This window comes from Malus domestica, chromosome 05 (genome assembly GCF_042453785.1).
Source record: "Malus domestica chromosome 05, GDT2T_hap1".
In the NCBI taxonomy this organism is placed as follows: Eukaryota; Viridiplantae; Streptophyta; class Magnoliopsida; order Rosales; family Rosaceae; genus Malus; species Malus domestica.
The window spans coordinates 37,685,941-37,700,490 of record NC_091665.1 but is presented as its reverse complement, the minus strand read 5'-3'; the positions used below and the strand labels follow the sequence as shown (position 1 = coordinate 37,700,490).

Here is a 14,550-nt window from a genome sequence, read left to right as displayed (position 1 = left end):
TCAATTTATAGACCCAAAAAGGCCTTATTAAATTATCTGAATTCCATGAACACATTCTTAAATTTTAGTGGTGGGATCTCCATCCAGTGGTGGTGGTTCATGAACATATCTATAAACATTGTGTATGAATAAGTAGGATATACATCCATTTACTAAGGTATATTCAAATCTGGCATGCCAGTCCCCTGCCCACTACCAAAAGAAAGAGCATGCAAAAATCAGTTCCTGATATTTATCACCTTCCTTTTGCTCTAATTTCAGCGAGCAGTGATTGAGTGACGTTTACAGAAGGCGCATGGTCAATCCAGGGAGTGTTAGCACCACTTGCATTGCTGCCTCTCGATTGATAGTTGAGGCAAACATTACTACCCTTGGATGAAGTTGATGGGGTATCATCCTCCACCAAAAATCTACTTGTTAATGATGTTGTTACATCTTTGAAATCATAATCTGTCAAATAGCTTGGCTTCGACATGACAGTGCCTACGTCAATGTCTCCAGAGAGCATTGCAACCACGCGTGACATAGATGGTCGTGCCATCGGTGATCCCTGCGTGCACATGAGAGCTACTCTTATCAATCTAGTTGCTTCAGTTTCATCAAACTTTGTCAATCTCGGATCCACCAGCCCTAGAGTTTGGTCATTTTCATGTAGAGCCCACACCTGAAAAACATTATGCCACAGTCAAAGGAAAGTATAAATAATTTTTTTCACAACAATGCCTAAATGAAGCTAGGCGAATGCAATTCCTACCCATTCAAGAAGAGAAATCTTTTCTAGATCCAAGTTATTATAAGAGTTTGGTCTCCCGCTGAGGATCTCTAAAACAACGACTCCAAAACCAAACACATCGGCCTTCTCTGTCAAATGTCCAAACAATGCATACTCCGGTGCCAAATAGCCTCTGCAATGCAAGATAATCAAATGGTTGCACAATGTTACTTGAGATCATTAGAGGCATTATTAACATGTGTGGAAATTTCATGCAAGTAAAAATGTATGTGGCCATAATGTATGTATCCTCTGGAAAAACAATAAAGGATGGCTTACATTGTCCCTGCAACCCGGGTGCTGATGTGGGTTATCTCATCATCATAAAGCTTTGCCAATCCAAAATCTGATATTTTTGGGGAGAGTTCTGCATCAAGCAAAATATTACTCGCTTTGACATCTCGATGTACAATCCTTGGCCTTGACTCCTCATGAAGGTAAGCAAATCCTCTTGCTGTTCCCAACAATATATTGAATCGAGTAGGCCAGTCAAGGTGCAAGTTACTTGTTCCTGAAATATTAGTGAACACATCCAATCAAAAACATTTCTTAACAATTTTAGAGTGCTTGAAACTGCAGACAATGCTATTTCTGTGCAACTTAAAAGTAGATAGGTTTGTACCAAAAAGTGCCTGATCAAGGCTCTTGTTTTCAAGATACTCATAAACCAAAATGCGGTGTCTGCCTTCAATGCAGCATCCATACAATTTCACTAGATTCCGATGTTGCACAGCAGATATGGTAGCAATTTCAGATACAAATTGACTCTTCCCTTGGTGAGATGATACTGAAAGTTGCTTCACAGCCACTACTCTACCATCAGAAAGTGTACCCTACAATGTACATAGAAACACAATTTAGTGACGCGAAAGGAAAGAAAACAGAAGCTATATTTTCTTCTCTCGCTCTCTCTCCTTTCTCTTGTCATTACTTCAAGTACATGATATTGATGTAATATGGATTTCACCTTGTAAACGGGGCCATATCCTCCCTCTCCTAGCTTATTTGAAGGATTAAAATCTTCAGTTGCAGTTCTCAATTCAACATAACTGAAAGTATATGGCCGGGGGCCTAATCCTAGAATATCTGCACATTCACAAAAAAGTATGACATAAGTTTTACTTTCGTGAAAGCATTCTTACTTCTGTGTGTTAATGATATGGTCGTTTACCTTCATCGTCTTCTTTTTCTGATTTTTTCCTCCTCATATATAGAATTGCAAATATTAATAGCAAGCTCACAACTCCAACAAGAACTGCAATACCAACTATCAACCCAATATTGCTCTTCTTTGTAAAATCTAAGTGATAAAACAGACGAATTCTTCAATGTCAATTAACAGCAAAAAAAATACATTTAAACCACTCACAGGAAATCTCTATAAGTGAACAAATATTATACCTGAAGCAGCATGGACAGCTGCTATTAGTGGGCCGTAATCACCATAATTGGGTATGCAACAAGTCCCTTTACCAGCCCAGAATAGATGAATTTCAAGATAATTCTCTAACACGTTAACATTAAATTTTCTCACAACTGCTTGGTTAACACCACCTGCCTCCTTCGATATGTCAAAGTCCTTCGTCCTTTGGGTACCCTAGCAACCAAATGAAGAGGTAGGTGATAATTCTAGTCTCCTTTAAATCACTGTCTTTAGTTAATGTAGCTTATAACATCGAAAACCTGTCCAATGAGGTGTTTACTTCAAATAAGTTAGAATTTTTATTCTATAAGCAGTCTTACCTGAATATAGATATCAAATACACGTCGTCCTAGACTTTGCCAAGTTTGTGAAGTGCGACTTTCATAAACCGTCTCTGCAAAGTGCAATGTTACATTGTAGAGCCCATTCTTAAGGCCCAGGCCATAGTATCTCAGTGATCCTGTGGACGTTCTTGAAGTTTGGAGAAGCTCCGGGGTCCCATTTGTTCCGGTGACTTGTGCAACGGTCTTGTTCAACGATGAGGTACGGTCAGAAAGCAAACCGACATTGCTGACAGCCCAATTCTCTGTTACACTGAATGTTGCTAGACCAAGTTCTGAGTCGTCACTCTCATACAATATGCCATCACTTCCCGTCATTTGCTGTCCACCACAGTTGATTGAGAAGCTTGCTGTAATACCAGAATCTACCCATGATTAGCAATGAAACTTCAAATTGAAGACTCATACTAATGTTCTTCAGTCACATATTTCTAACCAGTTATGCGTATTACTGAACTTATGAAAACATGCTTGCAATCTATATCCATATGTATAAATAACTAGAGAAGCAATGCCTTTTCCACTAACATGACGTTGCGTTAAAATAGTAAATGATGGGTGACATAAGAGCATATTACATCGTGGGGTATTTCGATTGCATGGAAAATTTCTCTGGAGGCAATTCAATCGAGGAAGACTGCAAACAAAGAGAACAATTATTAGTTATCCAAATAGAATCATGTAGTGGAAGAGTAGTGATAGTATTGCTTGTCTAAAACAAGTAAGAGAAATTTCAACTCACGCTATGTTTGAACCGTCAAATGTGAAGTTGTTGACCACTAAGTTCCTGCATAAAATCATTAATCAATCAACATATGAAGAACTATATCTTTATCAAATTAAAATTCCATGTACAAGATCAAAACTTAGTAGGTAAGTAGCATTGTGAAAACGAATCTCAGTGATAATTTTTTGTCCGAACATATTCTGGTGATTTAAACTGTAAAATGAAAGTGAAAGATAAAAGGACACGTACAGTTGCGACATTGTGGTCACCCACTGGGGAAGGCTTCCTGATAAAAAATTGTAAGACAAATCTCTGCAAATAACAAAATAGAATCAAAAGACATAATTATTAAGAACTTGTGTAAGATAGGATTAGAATGCTTACGATTATACACAAACACATACTTGCACCGTGCATTCTATATGACTACTTTAAGAAACGAGGACTTACATAGTCTGAAGTTGAAAGCTCTTTTGGCTCGGAAGAGGTCCAGAGAGACTATTGTTTCCAAGAAACCTGGCCATTTCGATTATAGTAGAAGGCACCCAGAAAAGAAAAAGAGATGAACAAACAAAAGGTCAGATGTGCACAAAATCTAGAAGGATTAGTCCAGATCTTCAATCAAAGTAGGGAATGTTGAAGATTTGATAACTTATGTATGATAACGCAAGCAAAATATAATAATAAGGACGGGGATTACAAGTATGTAAGATTACTCAAGTTGAACAAAGAACTTGGTAGTTGGCCTGTCAAATTGTTGAAACTCAGATCCCTGCACACCAACGATAAGTTGAGAAGAGCAATCAGAATGAAAGAAAACTAATTGGTCTCGTTGGGACTCAAGCTTATATTTGCTGGTACGTACAATGTCTTTAGACTTTGATATTCTCCAATATCAGAAGGGATGGTACCGGTGATTAATGCGTTTCGTAGTCCTCTGTATTCCGAAAACATAAAATTTGATAAAAAGAAGATGGAGTAAGATATCAAATTTCAAAAGGAAAAAGAAGTTAGATGAAAGTATCTGGATCGATGAGAATCTTCACTTACAAATCAGTCAAGCTTTTCAGATTTTTTATGAAATCAAGAGAAGAGCTCCCGTTGTATATATCACTGATTAGCCTACATCATTATATGCAAAATAAACTGAAATCCCGTCTTCGGAGAAAGAGAGAGAGAATTACAATTTATGAAACATTTGTACTTACAGATACTCCAATGAGGTCAGTTGAGAAAAGTTGGCTGGTATTGGGCCTTCGAAAGAGTTCCCTTGAAATTCCCTACAGAAACATATAAGAAGCTTGTCAACAAATTATCCATCTCAGGTCTGCTTTCATAAACTACAAAAGATCAAAGGTTTCTCTACTTACAAATGATAGAGTTGTGTCCAATTCCCTATGAAATCAGGTATCTTTCCCGAGAAAGGATTGTCCGATGCCCAGCTAAAATTCAAAAAGTTGAATTATACTAAGCTCATCCAAGAAAAGCAATCTCACAGTACTGGATAAACGAACAAATCTAAAATACGATTTAAGAGCCATTCTTACACGACTTGCATGTTGGTGAGGTTGGCAAATGTTGAAGGAATTTCACCACCGAGTCCACAGCTGTCCATGTAACTGTGAAAATCATAAGGCAACTGATTAATACCCATTTCATATTTTTGCTCATCTGTAAGGAATTAACATGTAATTCAAATTCGATGATTTAACAAAGCACTTACAGTTGCTCGAGCTTGACTAAATTACCAAGTTCTGGAGGGAGTGTTCCGGAGAAATTATTTGATCCAATGTCCCTGCAAGTCATGTTGAACGGGCAAACACTTACTTGAAAGCAATTATTGAAGAGTGATAGAAGGTTCTGTTGAATTGTAAGTCTATAGCTGATTAGGAAATAAGCTGTGTATCAAATTTGTGTATTCAATTGAGTTTAAAATACCAGGTGTGCAGCTCTAATGTAGCAATGCAAATAATGCCAGGTGTAATGATCCTAGCAACTAGCTAGATGTAAGGCGGGGATTGTTTTGTGAAGAGAGAGAATCCACCTTGGATTCTAACGGTTATGTAAAGCACAGAGTGTGTGTGAATTGTAGAGAGATGAAGAGAATATGCTCTGCTAGATTTTGCAGAGAGAGAGAGAGAAACCTTTAGAAAATTCTTCCATTATTATCCTTCTCATTTTCCGTTCTTCGATTGTTCATTCATAACCAGATTTTTAGCTTATAAAAACAGGTTCTGTATCTAATGTTTATGACACAAAACTTTATTGTACGCTCTCTAATTTTTCATGGCTTACAAATATGTTAGCTCCTTAAGGTTTCCAAGCTCCTTGGGGATGGGCTCAGAGAATGAATTGACGCCAATTGACCTGAATGGAGATATCAGTTAGTGAAAGATAAGCACCATTAAACTTAATTACATTACATAACAGGAAACTAGTTCTGCATTATTCAATAAAAGCATAATGATTTTTTTTGTAGATTACGGCATAAATAGTAGCGAAATGGTGTAAAGAACATAACTGTAGATTATGATATTCAAACTGAAGTATACAAATTGCTACGGGTCTCATCAGAAGTATGAGTACTTAAAGAAATGTTCGCTCACTACTTACAAGTGAGTCAATGCAGACATATTGCCAATGAATGCCGGTAGGGGACCGGTGAAATAATTCTGATAGATACTCCTACAAAAATTGAAAGGAAGTCTAATCGTTAACTCTTAAACTTATAACATCACCATATTTTTGTTGAAATCCCACATCGGCTAGAGAAATAAAGAAAGAAGAGTTTAAATATCCAAATCCCACTCCAACTAATGTCGAGTCCTTTTGAGATAAACCTCACACCTGACGGATTGTGCAGGTGGTAATTACCAAGTTGGAGACAGTATCGATGTTGTTGGAAGTGAGCTTTTGGCCTGTCTCTCTGATAATTCTACAATTTTTAATATCCAATATATGATTTTGATGAACCAAAAACAGAGAAGGGAGTTGAAAAAAATTCATACAAATATGTGAGATATCTCAAAGCCACAAATTCTTCTGGAAACACCCCTCGTTTGTTAAGAGCATACACTCTCCTGGAAAGCAAAAAGATTGAACATTTAGAACTACATAAAATGGAGCGACACAGTCAAATTATGACGTTAATATATATAGGTAGCAAGTGAAAAATCAGCAGTGGCATGGAAACCTTATTCATAAAGAGAGAGTAGTTTAACATACAATTGGGTGATGTGGCATGTAGCATTATTGTCATAAGAACAGTTGCAAACGAGGGCTGGGTTGATATCGAGGCTTTCAATGTTGGTGAAGTTGATGGCAAATCCACTGCAGGGTTCTCCACTGATATTCCACTGCTCCGCCACTGGTTGTGTGTCCCATTGTTCAAATATTGAGTTCAACGCCCTCACTGCACTCTCAGTTAATTCAGTCCTTGTGTGTATTACATTATATCACACCATAATTTGACTTGTGTTACCACTTACCAGACTATCTCGAACCAAACGAAATATCAAATTGATTATTACAAAGGAAAATTACCCTTAATTTTTGGATGCTTTGTATATGGGAAGAAAAAAGGCTTTACAAATAAGTTCCTCGAAATTTCATTTCATATAGTCAAAAAACACTTCAAAAGTCATTTTGTTGAGGGAAAAAAAGCCCAGTTCCTGGTCAAAAACACTTAAATGTAGCAAAGTGTGTGTGAGAGAGAGGGAGAGAGAACCTTCAGGTGGATCAGTGGTAGGATTTTGAGCAAAGGACAGCTGAAACCAGAAGCAGAGTAATAGTATCCTCATCAGCAACTTCATCTTCATATTGTACATGTGCAGAACTTGCTCTCCTCGACGGCGTGAACTTAAACGACCAACACTTATATTCTGACTGGCTGAATCATGCGTTGCATGTAAGAAGAAAAAGACCATTAGATTTTAGTCATATATTGACAACGTATATATATATATATATAATATAGGGTAAATTACAAAAAACTAACTCAATTATGAGTCGAATCACAATCCCATATCTCATGTTTAAATATTGCAATGTCATAACTCAACTTATGAAGTTGTTGCAATGTCAGAACTCTGTTAAATTTTCTGTCAATCTGATTGTTAAATGATGATGTGACAGTAACGAGAACCACTTTTTTGCCAACTTGAATAAAAAATTAATTTTTTATTAATTTTTTATTTGACAATTAAAATTAACTTTAAAAATAAATAAATAAAAACCTCTCCTCCTTGTTCCGTGGAAATCGTCCCCGTTCCTCCTCCCATCACTCCTTCCTCCGCTCCCCTTCTTCCTAGTCCTCCTTAAACACAGCTAATGTTCGTCCTCCTCCGGGAACAACTGATACACCGCCGATCGCAAAACGCAGGTGGGTTTCGATGGCAAACCAAAACCGGACCCCAAATAAGTGGATTTTGATGGCAAACCAAAACCAGACCCAAATCATCTTGCTCCAACAGTCTTTACATAAAACTAATTTGATTTCTTCATCATAAGTTCACTAAGATTTCGCAAAACTGAGCATTAGAAACCATCCCCTTATCATTTTCCCTCTCTTCAAATCCCATCACCGACTGGGGCTTTCGCCCCACTGCCATTTCTTCAATTTCTTCTTCTTCTTCTTCACCATTTTTCTAACAAAAACCACCAAACAAAATTGCAAAGGGAGAGTTCCAGAAAGCCAAAACGAAGAACCCCACAAAAATGAAACCCAAAACGAAAAACACAAATACAAACCCATAAAATTCAAGAAATTAGAGAAATTCATTTTTTTTTAATTAGAGAAATTAAAATTTCAAAAATTCAAGAAGTGGCCATTTGAAAATTCGCCCAGAATTCCGGATTTTCGAAATCTTCCATAATATTAATTGAAGAATGGAAGTTCATTACAGTCCAATTTTTTTCTTTTTCTTTCCCCCTTTTTTTTTCCCATTTTCTGGGTTACCACCACAGCTACAGATTCGCTTCCCCGATGCGTGTCAACCTCTACACCTTCTCATTTCCGTCTCCGTCCGTTCGGTTCTCCATCAACCACCATTCGATTTCTCCCAACCATCATTCGAATCGATCCACTGCCGTTTCAAAGAAAACCGGACCGATTTTGATGCCGAAGAAGACATGTATGTGCTCGCCGACGTCGTAGCCAGATCATTTCGTTGTAACCTCCACAAGAACCAGGGAGGGAGTCAAAACACCGGATCTTTCCCGTCGAACAGATTGATTATGTGCCGATCTGATATGACGAACTCGCTGGTCCGAATCGGTGGACTCGAAGGAGGCGGATGGACAAGGAAGAAGGGGGACGGATGAGGGAGCAGGGGGAGGAAATGAAGAGAGTTCTTTTTTTTTTTTTAATTAAGTTTAATTGTGAAATAAGAATTAGCAATTTATTAATAATTAATTAATTTTTTATTCAAGGTGGCAAATGAGTGGATCCCACTCCTGCCACGTCATTATTTAAACAGAAAATTTAATGGAGGTTTGACATTGCAACGAATTCATATATTGAGGTATGACATTGCAATTTAAAACATGAGGTATGAAATTGTGGTTCGATTGATAATTAATGTAGTTTTATGTAATTTATCCTATAATATATTTTGACCAAGTTGAATGATCAAATGGCGGCCACTTTTTTAACTTCCCACCTGGAGTTGGCCAAGACTTTGATCATATAGTTGAATTGTATACTGTAATATTACACATTGAGCTGCTTTAGTGTTGAAATATTTATGTACAATTCTAGATTGTTAATATTTTTCTGGTTTAAAAATCAAGGGATTGACTTATGGATTAACATTCTTGCTCAGTTGGTCAATTACTGTAATTAGGGAGAGGGATTTTTCTCGATAGCGAAAGAACAAAGGATTAATTCTTTGTTAGTTGGTGATTTTGATATGACATCAAACGAAGATGTCATTGTGACAAATTTTAAACTAATCACATTATTATGTCTAACAAAACACATGACACACTATTCAATTAGTTTTTTTTTTCTTTCTAAAAAGATGGGCACTAGTGTCGAACTACGGTTATCCACTTCTTTCGAATTCGGAAAAGGCTAGTTGGAAATTGTACCTTACCTACCGATGGCCTTGTTCAAGCAAGTACGCAGATTACAAAGTAACAAACTCAAGCCTTTCACAATTAGCTTAAAAAATTGCTAAAATTGCATGTATGTTGTAAGTTTGTCCGGTATAAGAATAATATTTCATTCATAATTTTGCGTATAAATACAACGATAAAATGAATTTTAGATAAGGGGACATGGATTTTTTCAAAGAAAAACAAAGGTGGGATTTTCAAAAACAAAAAAAAAAAGAAAAAAAATCTCTGGTGGAATTTTCAAAAGTTGTGGCTGAACTGAAAATTCGATCGGGATGAAAATATCTGCAAGTTGAGTTGAATGATACAGCAAGAAAAGTCAAAAGAGGATATGTTTTGGGAACGAGATTCTCTTCGGATCTACTTTGTGGGGATCCTAACGATTCTAGCATCCTAACCGTTCATCGTATATCATACGATATTTTAAATAAAAAAATCAAATGATTTTTAAGTGCACGATACATGATCCTCACAAAGTGGATTCGGATGAGATCTAATTCCTAACAGAATGAGAATGAAGATGAAAGGTGTTTGGTTATGAGTTTAAAATGATAATTCAGTGTTTGGTTAGTAAGATACAAATATTGGCATAAAGTTTTGAAATACACATGTTGTAATATTATTGGGCCACATCAGAGGTGAGTAAATTTGGGTACTCCTCATTGAGTATCCAAGTATTGTCCTTAAAAGACGGGCAGCTACAAAAGATGCGACTTGTATCATACACTTTCCCTAATTAAAAAAGTTGAGATTCTATCATAAAATCAAGAGTAATATTACACTTACTACCTAGTGTAACCAATTTATACCATCATTTATATTATCTATTTAATAACGGTAGTGTCCACCAACACATGTGAATCCTATCTCTATTAGAGATATGGTATAAATAATGGTACAAATATATGGTAAGAATAATATTTTTGTAAAATCAATTGGCAATATAAAAAGTAGCCTAATTTCTTATAAGCCCTTATATAATTTAGTCTCCTTTTGTCCTCACATTCTCACACCCAACTTTACATTTGGACCAAGTCTCTGCATACGCTTTCCTCATCAGCAACTTGCCGTTGTTGAATGTTCTCATTCACTTGGGGATGTAGATAACATATGTCCTTTGCTATTAATATCGACGACTTCTTCGCTTCAGAACGCCAAGATCACCATCATGACAAGTTTATGGTTTGGTTGCTATGTTCGTTTAAGATCAATATTCTATCATGTATGTTTATGCGTAGATTTTCCTTTTCGTGGTAGAATAGTTTGGTTTCTAGTTTTGCATAAAACAGTACATATGTTAAATATTTCCAAATGTATTGCAAGTTAATTTGATTTAAAAGATGCCAACTCGTAACCTTTCATCATTATTTTGTTCGCTTGCTTATAGTTAATTGAACCAAATATTATTTACAAGTTTATTGGTTTATTACTATTATAATTTGGCTTGTGGGTTTTAATTTTCTCGACAACATTGGTCATGCACTGCTTTGAAATCGATTGTGATTTTCTCATGTTGTGCGAGTAATGATGGCACATAAAAGTTATACTAACATATACCTGCATATATGCATTTTATTTCCTGACATTACACTAATTAAATTCATGTATTTGTTGACAATGAGTTTATTAATTTCAATTCTCTGAAATATGCATGCAAAAGGATAAAGGTTTTGTTTCACAACTTTTGTTCTAGTAGTCTCAAGTGTGTAACGGTTTTAAGATTGGCATGTAGGGAAAACCTATCTTCTGAAAGGATGCGTTTTTTAGACTGGGTAGATTTACCTTGCATTTCGCATAAGATACTAATCTTTGGCGTTGAATATTATGTTAAACGTTATGTGCTACCATTGGTATGACTGCATTTACAGTCAAGGCCTTTTATTCATGTCGGTTGTTCAATCTCGGATATTGCTTTGAGATTTATACATATGATGTTATTATATTTGGCTGTTTGAATGGTTGTGCTATGTACATCGGTTGCATTGCAATGAAAGGTTGGCTGCCAACCCAATGGGTAATTACTTAATGTTGTCATTTCCTCATGCACCGGTATAAAGATGGTGTGGCGATGAGGATGTGATCCTTCGGGTTTTCGTTGCTTTACAAATTATTCTGATTTAAGAATACAACCTTTCTTGTTTTAAACAAATGAACAAACATGACTATCCAAAGGTCACTGTGGTATATGATATGTCATTGCGAAGTGAATTTTCCCCGACTCATGATTATTCATAAAGAAATCAATTTGACATTCTGTTATGACAATAAAAGTGACTTTTTAATTAAGTCAAAACATTTGGTCTTTGGAAAGGAAAAGACTAGACATTAAACGTGGGATATTTGGAAAAAAAATGTATTAGACATGATGATGCTTATTAAGTAAGCATATGAATGGTCATGCATGTTAGTCATAAGAAGGAAAGGATAAAAGCCAAGAAGTGTTTTTCCCATAATGGCTAGTGAGGCATGAAGGCCTAAGAAGATAGATATACAAGGTCTATCTTAGTTGTTTCCTACTTCTTAAAGAAAAAAGAAAAAAAGTGATCGATTTAACGATGACGTAAAAATTAACCACAATTATCGAAGAATTGTGGGGGTAGCTTATCTATTTTTGAGATATGAATTTATTTAATAATGGAAATATAATTTGCTAATTGAATAAGACAATCAAAATGTCATCTCTTGTAATGAGTAATTATTTAAGGTATGGCAAGGTTGGGGACCTTCTTATAAATACCTTAAATGTGAGGGATTTTACCCAAGTGTTAGCAAATTACTTATCAAGTCCAAAACACATGTTTGGAGAAATTACGTTGGAAAACAACTACTCTCAAAGGAAATCATTTCCATGGATGGATATAAAGTTTGTGATGGCCATATAATGAGTAGTCAACCTAGTGGTACCATGTCACATCCCATTCTCGACTCCACCGTAGGACGATATTGTCCATTTTAGGCCCCAACCATGCCCTCATGGTTTTGTTTCTGAGAACTCACACGAGAACCTCCTAATGGGTCACCCATCCTGGGATTGCTCTCGTCTGAACTCGCTTAACTTTGGAGTTCCGATGGAATCTGATGTCAGTGAGTTCCCAAAATGCCTCGTGCTATATGGAGGTGGGCATGGAGATATAAGACACATCACCCCCTCTCCGTTGGTCGATGCGGGATGTTACATACCAATTTTTAAAGGTTTGACTAGAGAGTAAGTTGTATCATCGAGGGGAATGGGTTAAAAGCCTACGTATTAAGAATCGTCATAATGGCAACCCAACCTAGCTAACTAGAGATCCCAAGATCTAGGTTCAAAGGGACAACCGAATTGTGGATAATTCAATGGGAGCACTGTGGAGATAATCTCCTACCCATGTCTTATGAAGAAACAATGTTATCTGCAGCGTATTTAGGATAAGCTTTGCTTTTAATGATTCCTATACTTGAAAATAATAAGTGGGGTAATGCAAGATACTCTTAATGGAAAGTCACCTATCTTGAGTGAGGAATGGGGCCGTTCATGTGAGAATTTTTTGAAGGGGTTAGTTCTCTAAAAGTACTCATGAGAAACCAAGAATTGTTCAGGGCCAAAATGAACACAACCGAGAAACCACGGGTGTCTGGAATGGTATTGTGTGATTACTATTGTCTTGGTTTACACAAACGGCTGAGCAGTTCAAGACATCGCATTCACTAATTAGCCAAGTAAATCCGATAGTAATTCACTACAGAAGGTTCAAAGCAAAAGCCACATATCCTGATGCGGTACTTTTCATACTGAATTCTCTCTCTAGTGTTTGCATTGTCATTTGCATGGTACTGAGTCAATTTCCATTCATATGGAGGATTGTTGGAAAATTTAATAATAATATTATTATATTAAATTTATTAATTGAATTAAAATTAGAAGTGGAGCATTTTGGTAGAAAGATGTGTCTACTCAAATGAAGAGTTGCAACTTTTGACACTTCATAAATAGTCACATGCTTTCCAAATAGATATCTCACATTCTATATATAGAGAAGCCCTTATGATAAAAGAAAATAACTTTTCATTGTTTACATAATCATACATAGAGTGTACTAAATATTAGAGAGTCTTATTGAGTCCATATGAGAGAGTTTTCAACACAATCGTGGTTCATGGAGCCTTGTGATTTGGAGTGCTACTATTACAAGGATGTGGTCATTGTATTTTGGGAGACATGCACCTATCAACCATGGGTGGGGCGTAAACTTATTTTAAGGACAAAGTGTCCAACACTTGCCTCGACCGTATTTTCTAAGTTTTTCTAATCCATTATATCATGTTCATTTAACATTAGTTACTCATGTGCATGCATTACTGACACGCCCCAATCCCGATGTTCTCAGGACATCGGGATCGGAGCGTGTCGATTACTTTGATATATAATTGCATGAATTATTTCTTGATTTTCCATGTGATTTAATATAGCAATTAGACCCTATTTTTTCTAACAAATGTTAGATGTCTTGATGAACACTCATAAGATCTCATTTTACATTTTTTATAAGTGTATTTTTCTTTCTAATTAAGTAATATTATAAAAAATTTAGAGTGCAAAATGAAAATTTTAGAGTGCCAATATAATATTCTATTGTTTTAAAATTAATAGTCACTTTTTTCTTTCTTTAACAAAAACATGGAAAGGTACATTGAAATAAGTATTTATCAATAGCGTACTACATAATTTTCTCATCTATATAGCCAGTTATTATGAAATTTCTTACGTCTTAATTGGGACTAAGATAATTTTGTATGTATGTAAACAACTTGCTTTCTCTCGGTCCATATATTTGCTACCAACGTCTTAATTGGGATGACTAAAGTACTTTTGTATGTATGTAAACTTGCTTTCTCTTAGTCCATATATTTGCCAATAACATCTTAATTGGGACTGAGATACTTTTGTTTGTAGGTAAACAACTCGATTTCTCTCAATTAATATCTTTACTGGTAACGTCTTAATTGGGATTACTTACTTTTGTATGTATGTAGACAACTTGCTTTCTCTTAGTCTATATATTTGCTAGTAACGTCTTAATTAGGACAACTGAGGTAATTTTAACTTGCTTTCTCTCGGTCTATATATTTGCTAGTAACGTCTTAATCGGGATGATTGAGATAATTTTATATGTAAATAAACAATTTACTT

At 35.8% G+C, this 14,550-nt stretch overlaps 1 protein-coding gene across 1 annotated transcript; it reads right to left on the bottom strand.

Moving 5' to 3' along the window:
- Positions 1 to 7,894, bottom strand: LOC103431980 (probable LRR receptor-like serine/threonine-protein kinase At1g56130). Its single transcript, XM_029098813.2, has 24 exons — positions 6,991 to 7,894; positions 6,489 to 6,675; positions 6,272 to 6,343; positions 5,877 to 5,948; positions 5,559 to 5,630; positions 4,987 to 5,058; positions 4,811 to 4,882; positions 4,634 to 4,705; positions 4,472 to 4,543; positions 4,314 to 4,385; positions 4,129 to 4,200; positions 3,964 to 4,035; positions 3,714 to 3,779; positions 3,513 to 3,575; positions 3,279 to 3,323; positions 3,115 to 3,173; positions 2,516 to 2,886; positions 2,174 to 2,369; positions 1,944 to 2,072; positions 1,740 to 1,858; positions 1,395 to 1,605; positions 1,052 to 1,283; positions 755 to 905; positions 1 to 664 (listed from the first exon to the last, which is right to left on the bottom strand). The coding sequence occupies exons 1-24, from the start codon at positions 7,187 to 7,189 to the stop codon at positions 236 to 238; spliced, it is 3,177 nt and encodes a 1,058-aa protein (XP_028954646.2). The 5' UTR covers positions 7,190 to 7,894; the 3' UTR covers positions 1 to 235.
- Positions 7,895 to 14,550: the final 6,656 nt, after the last annotated feature.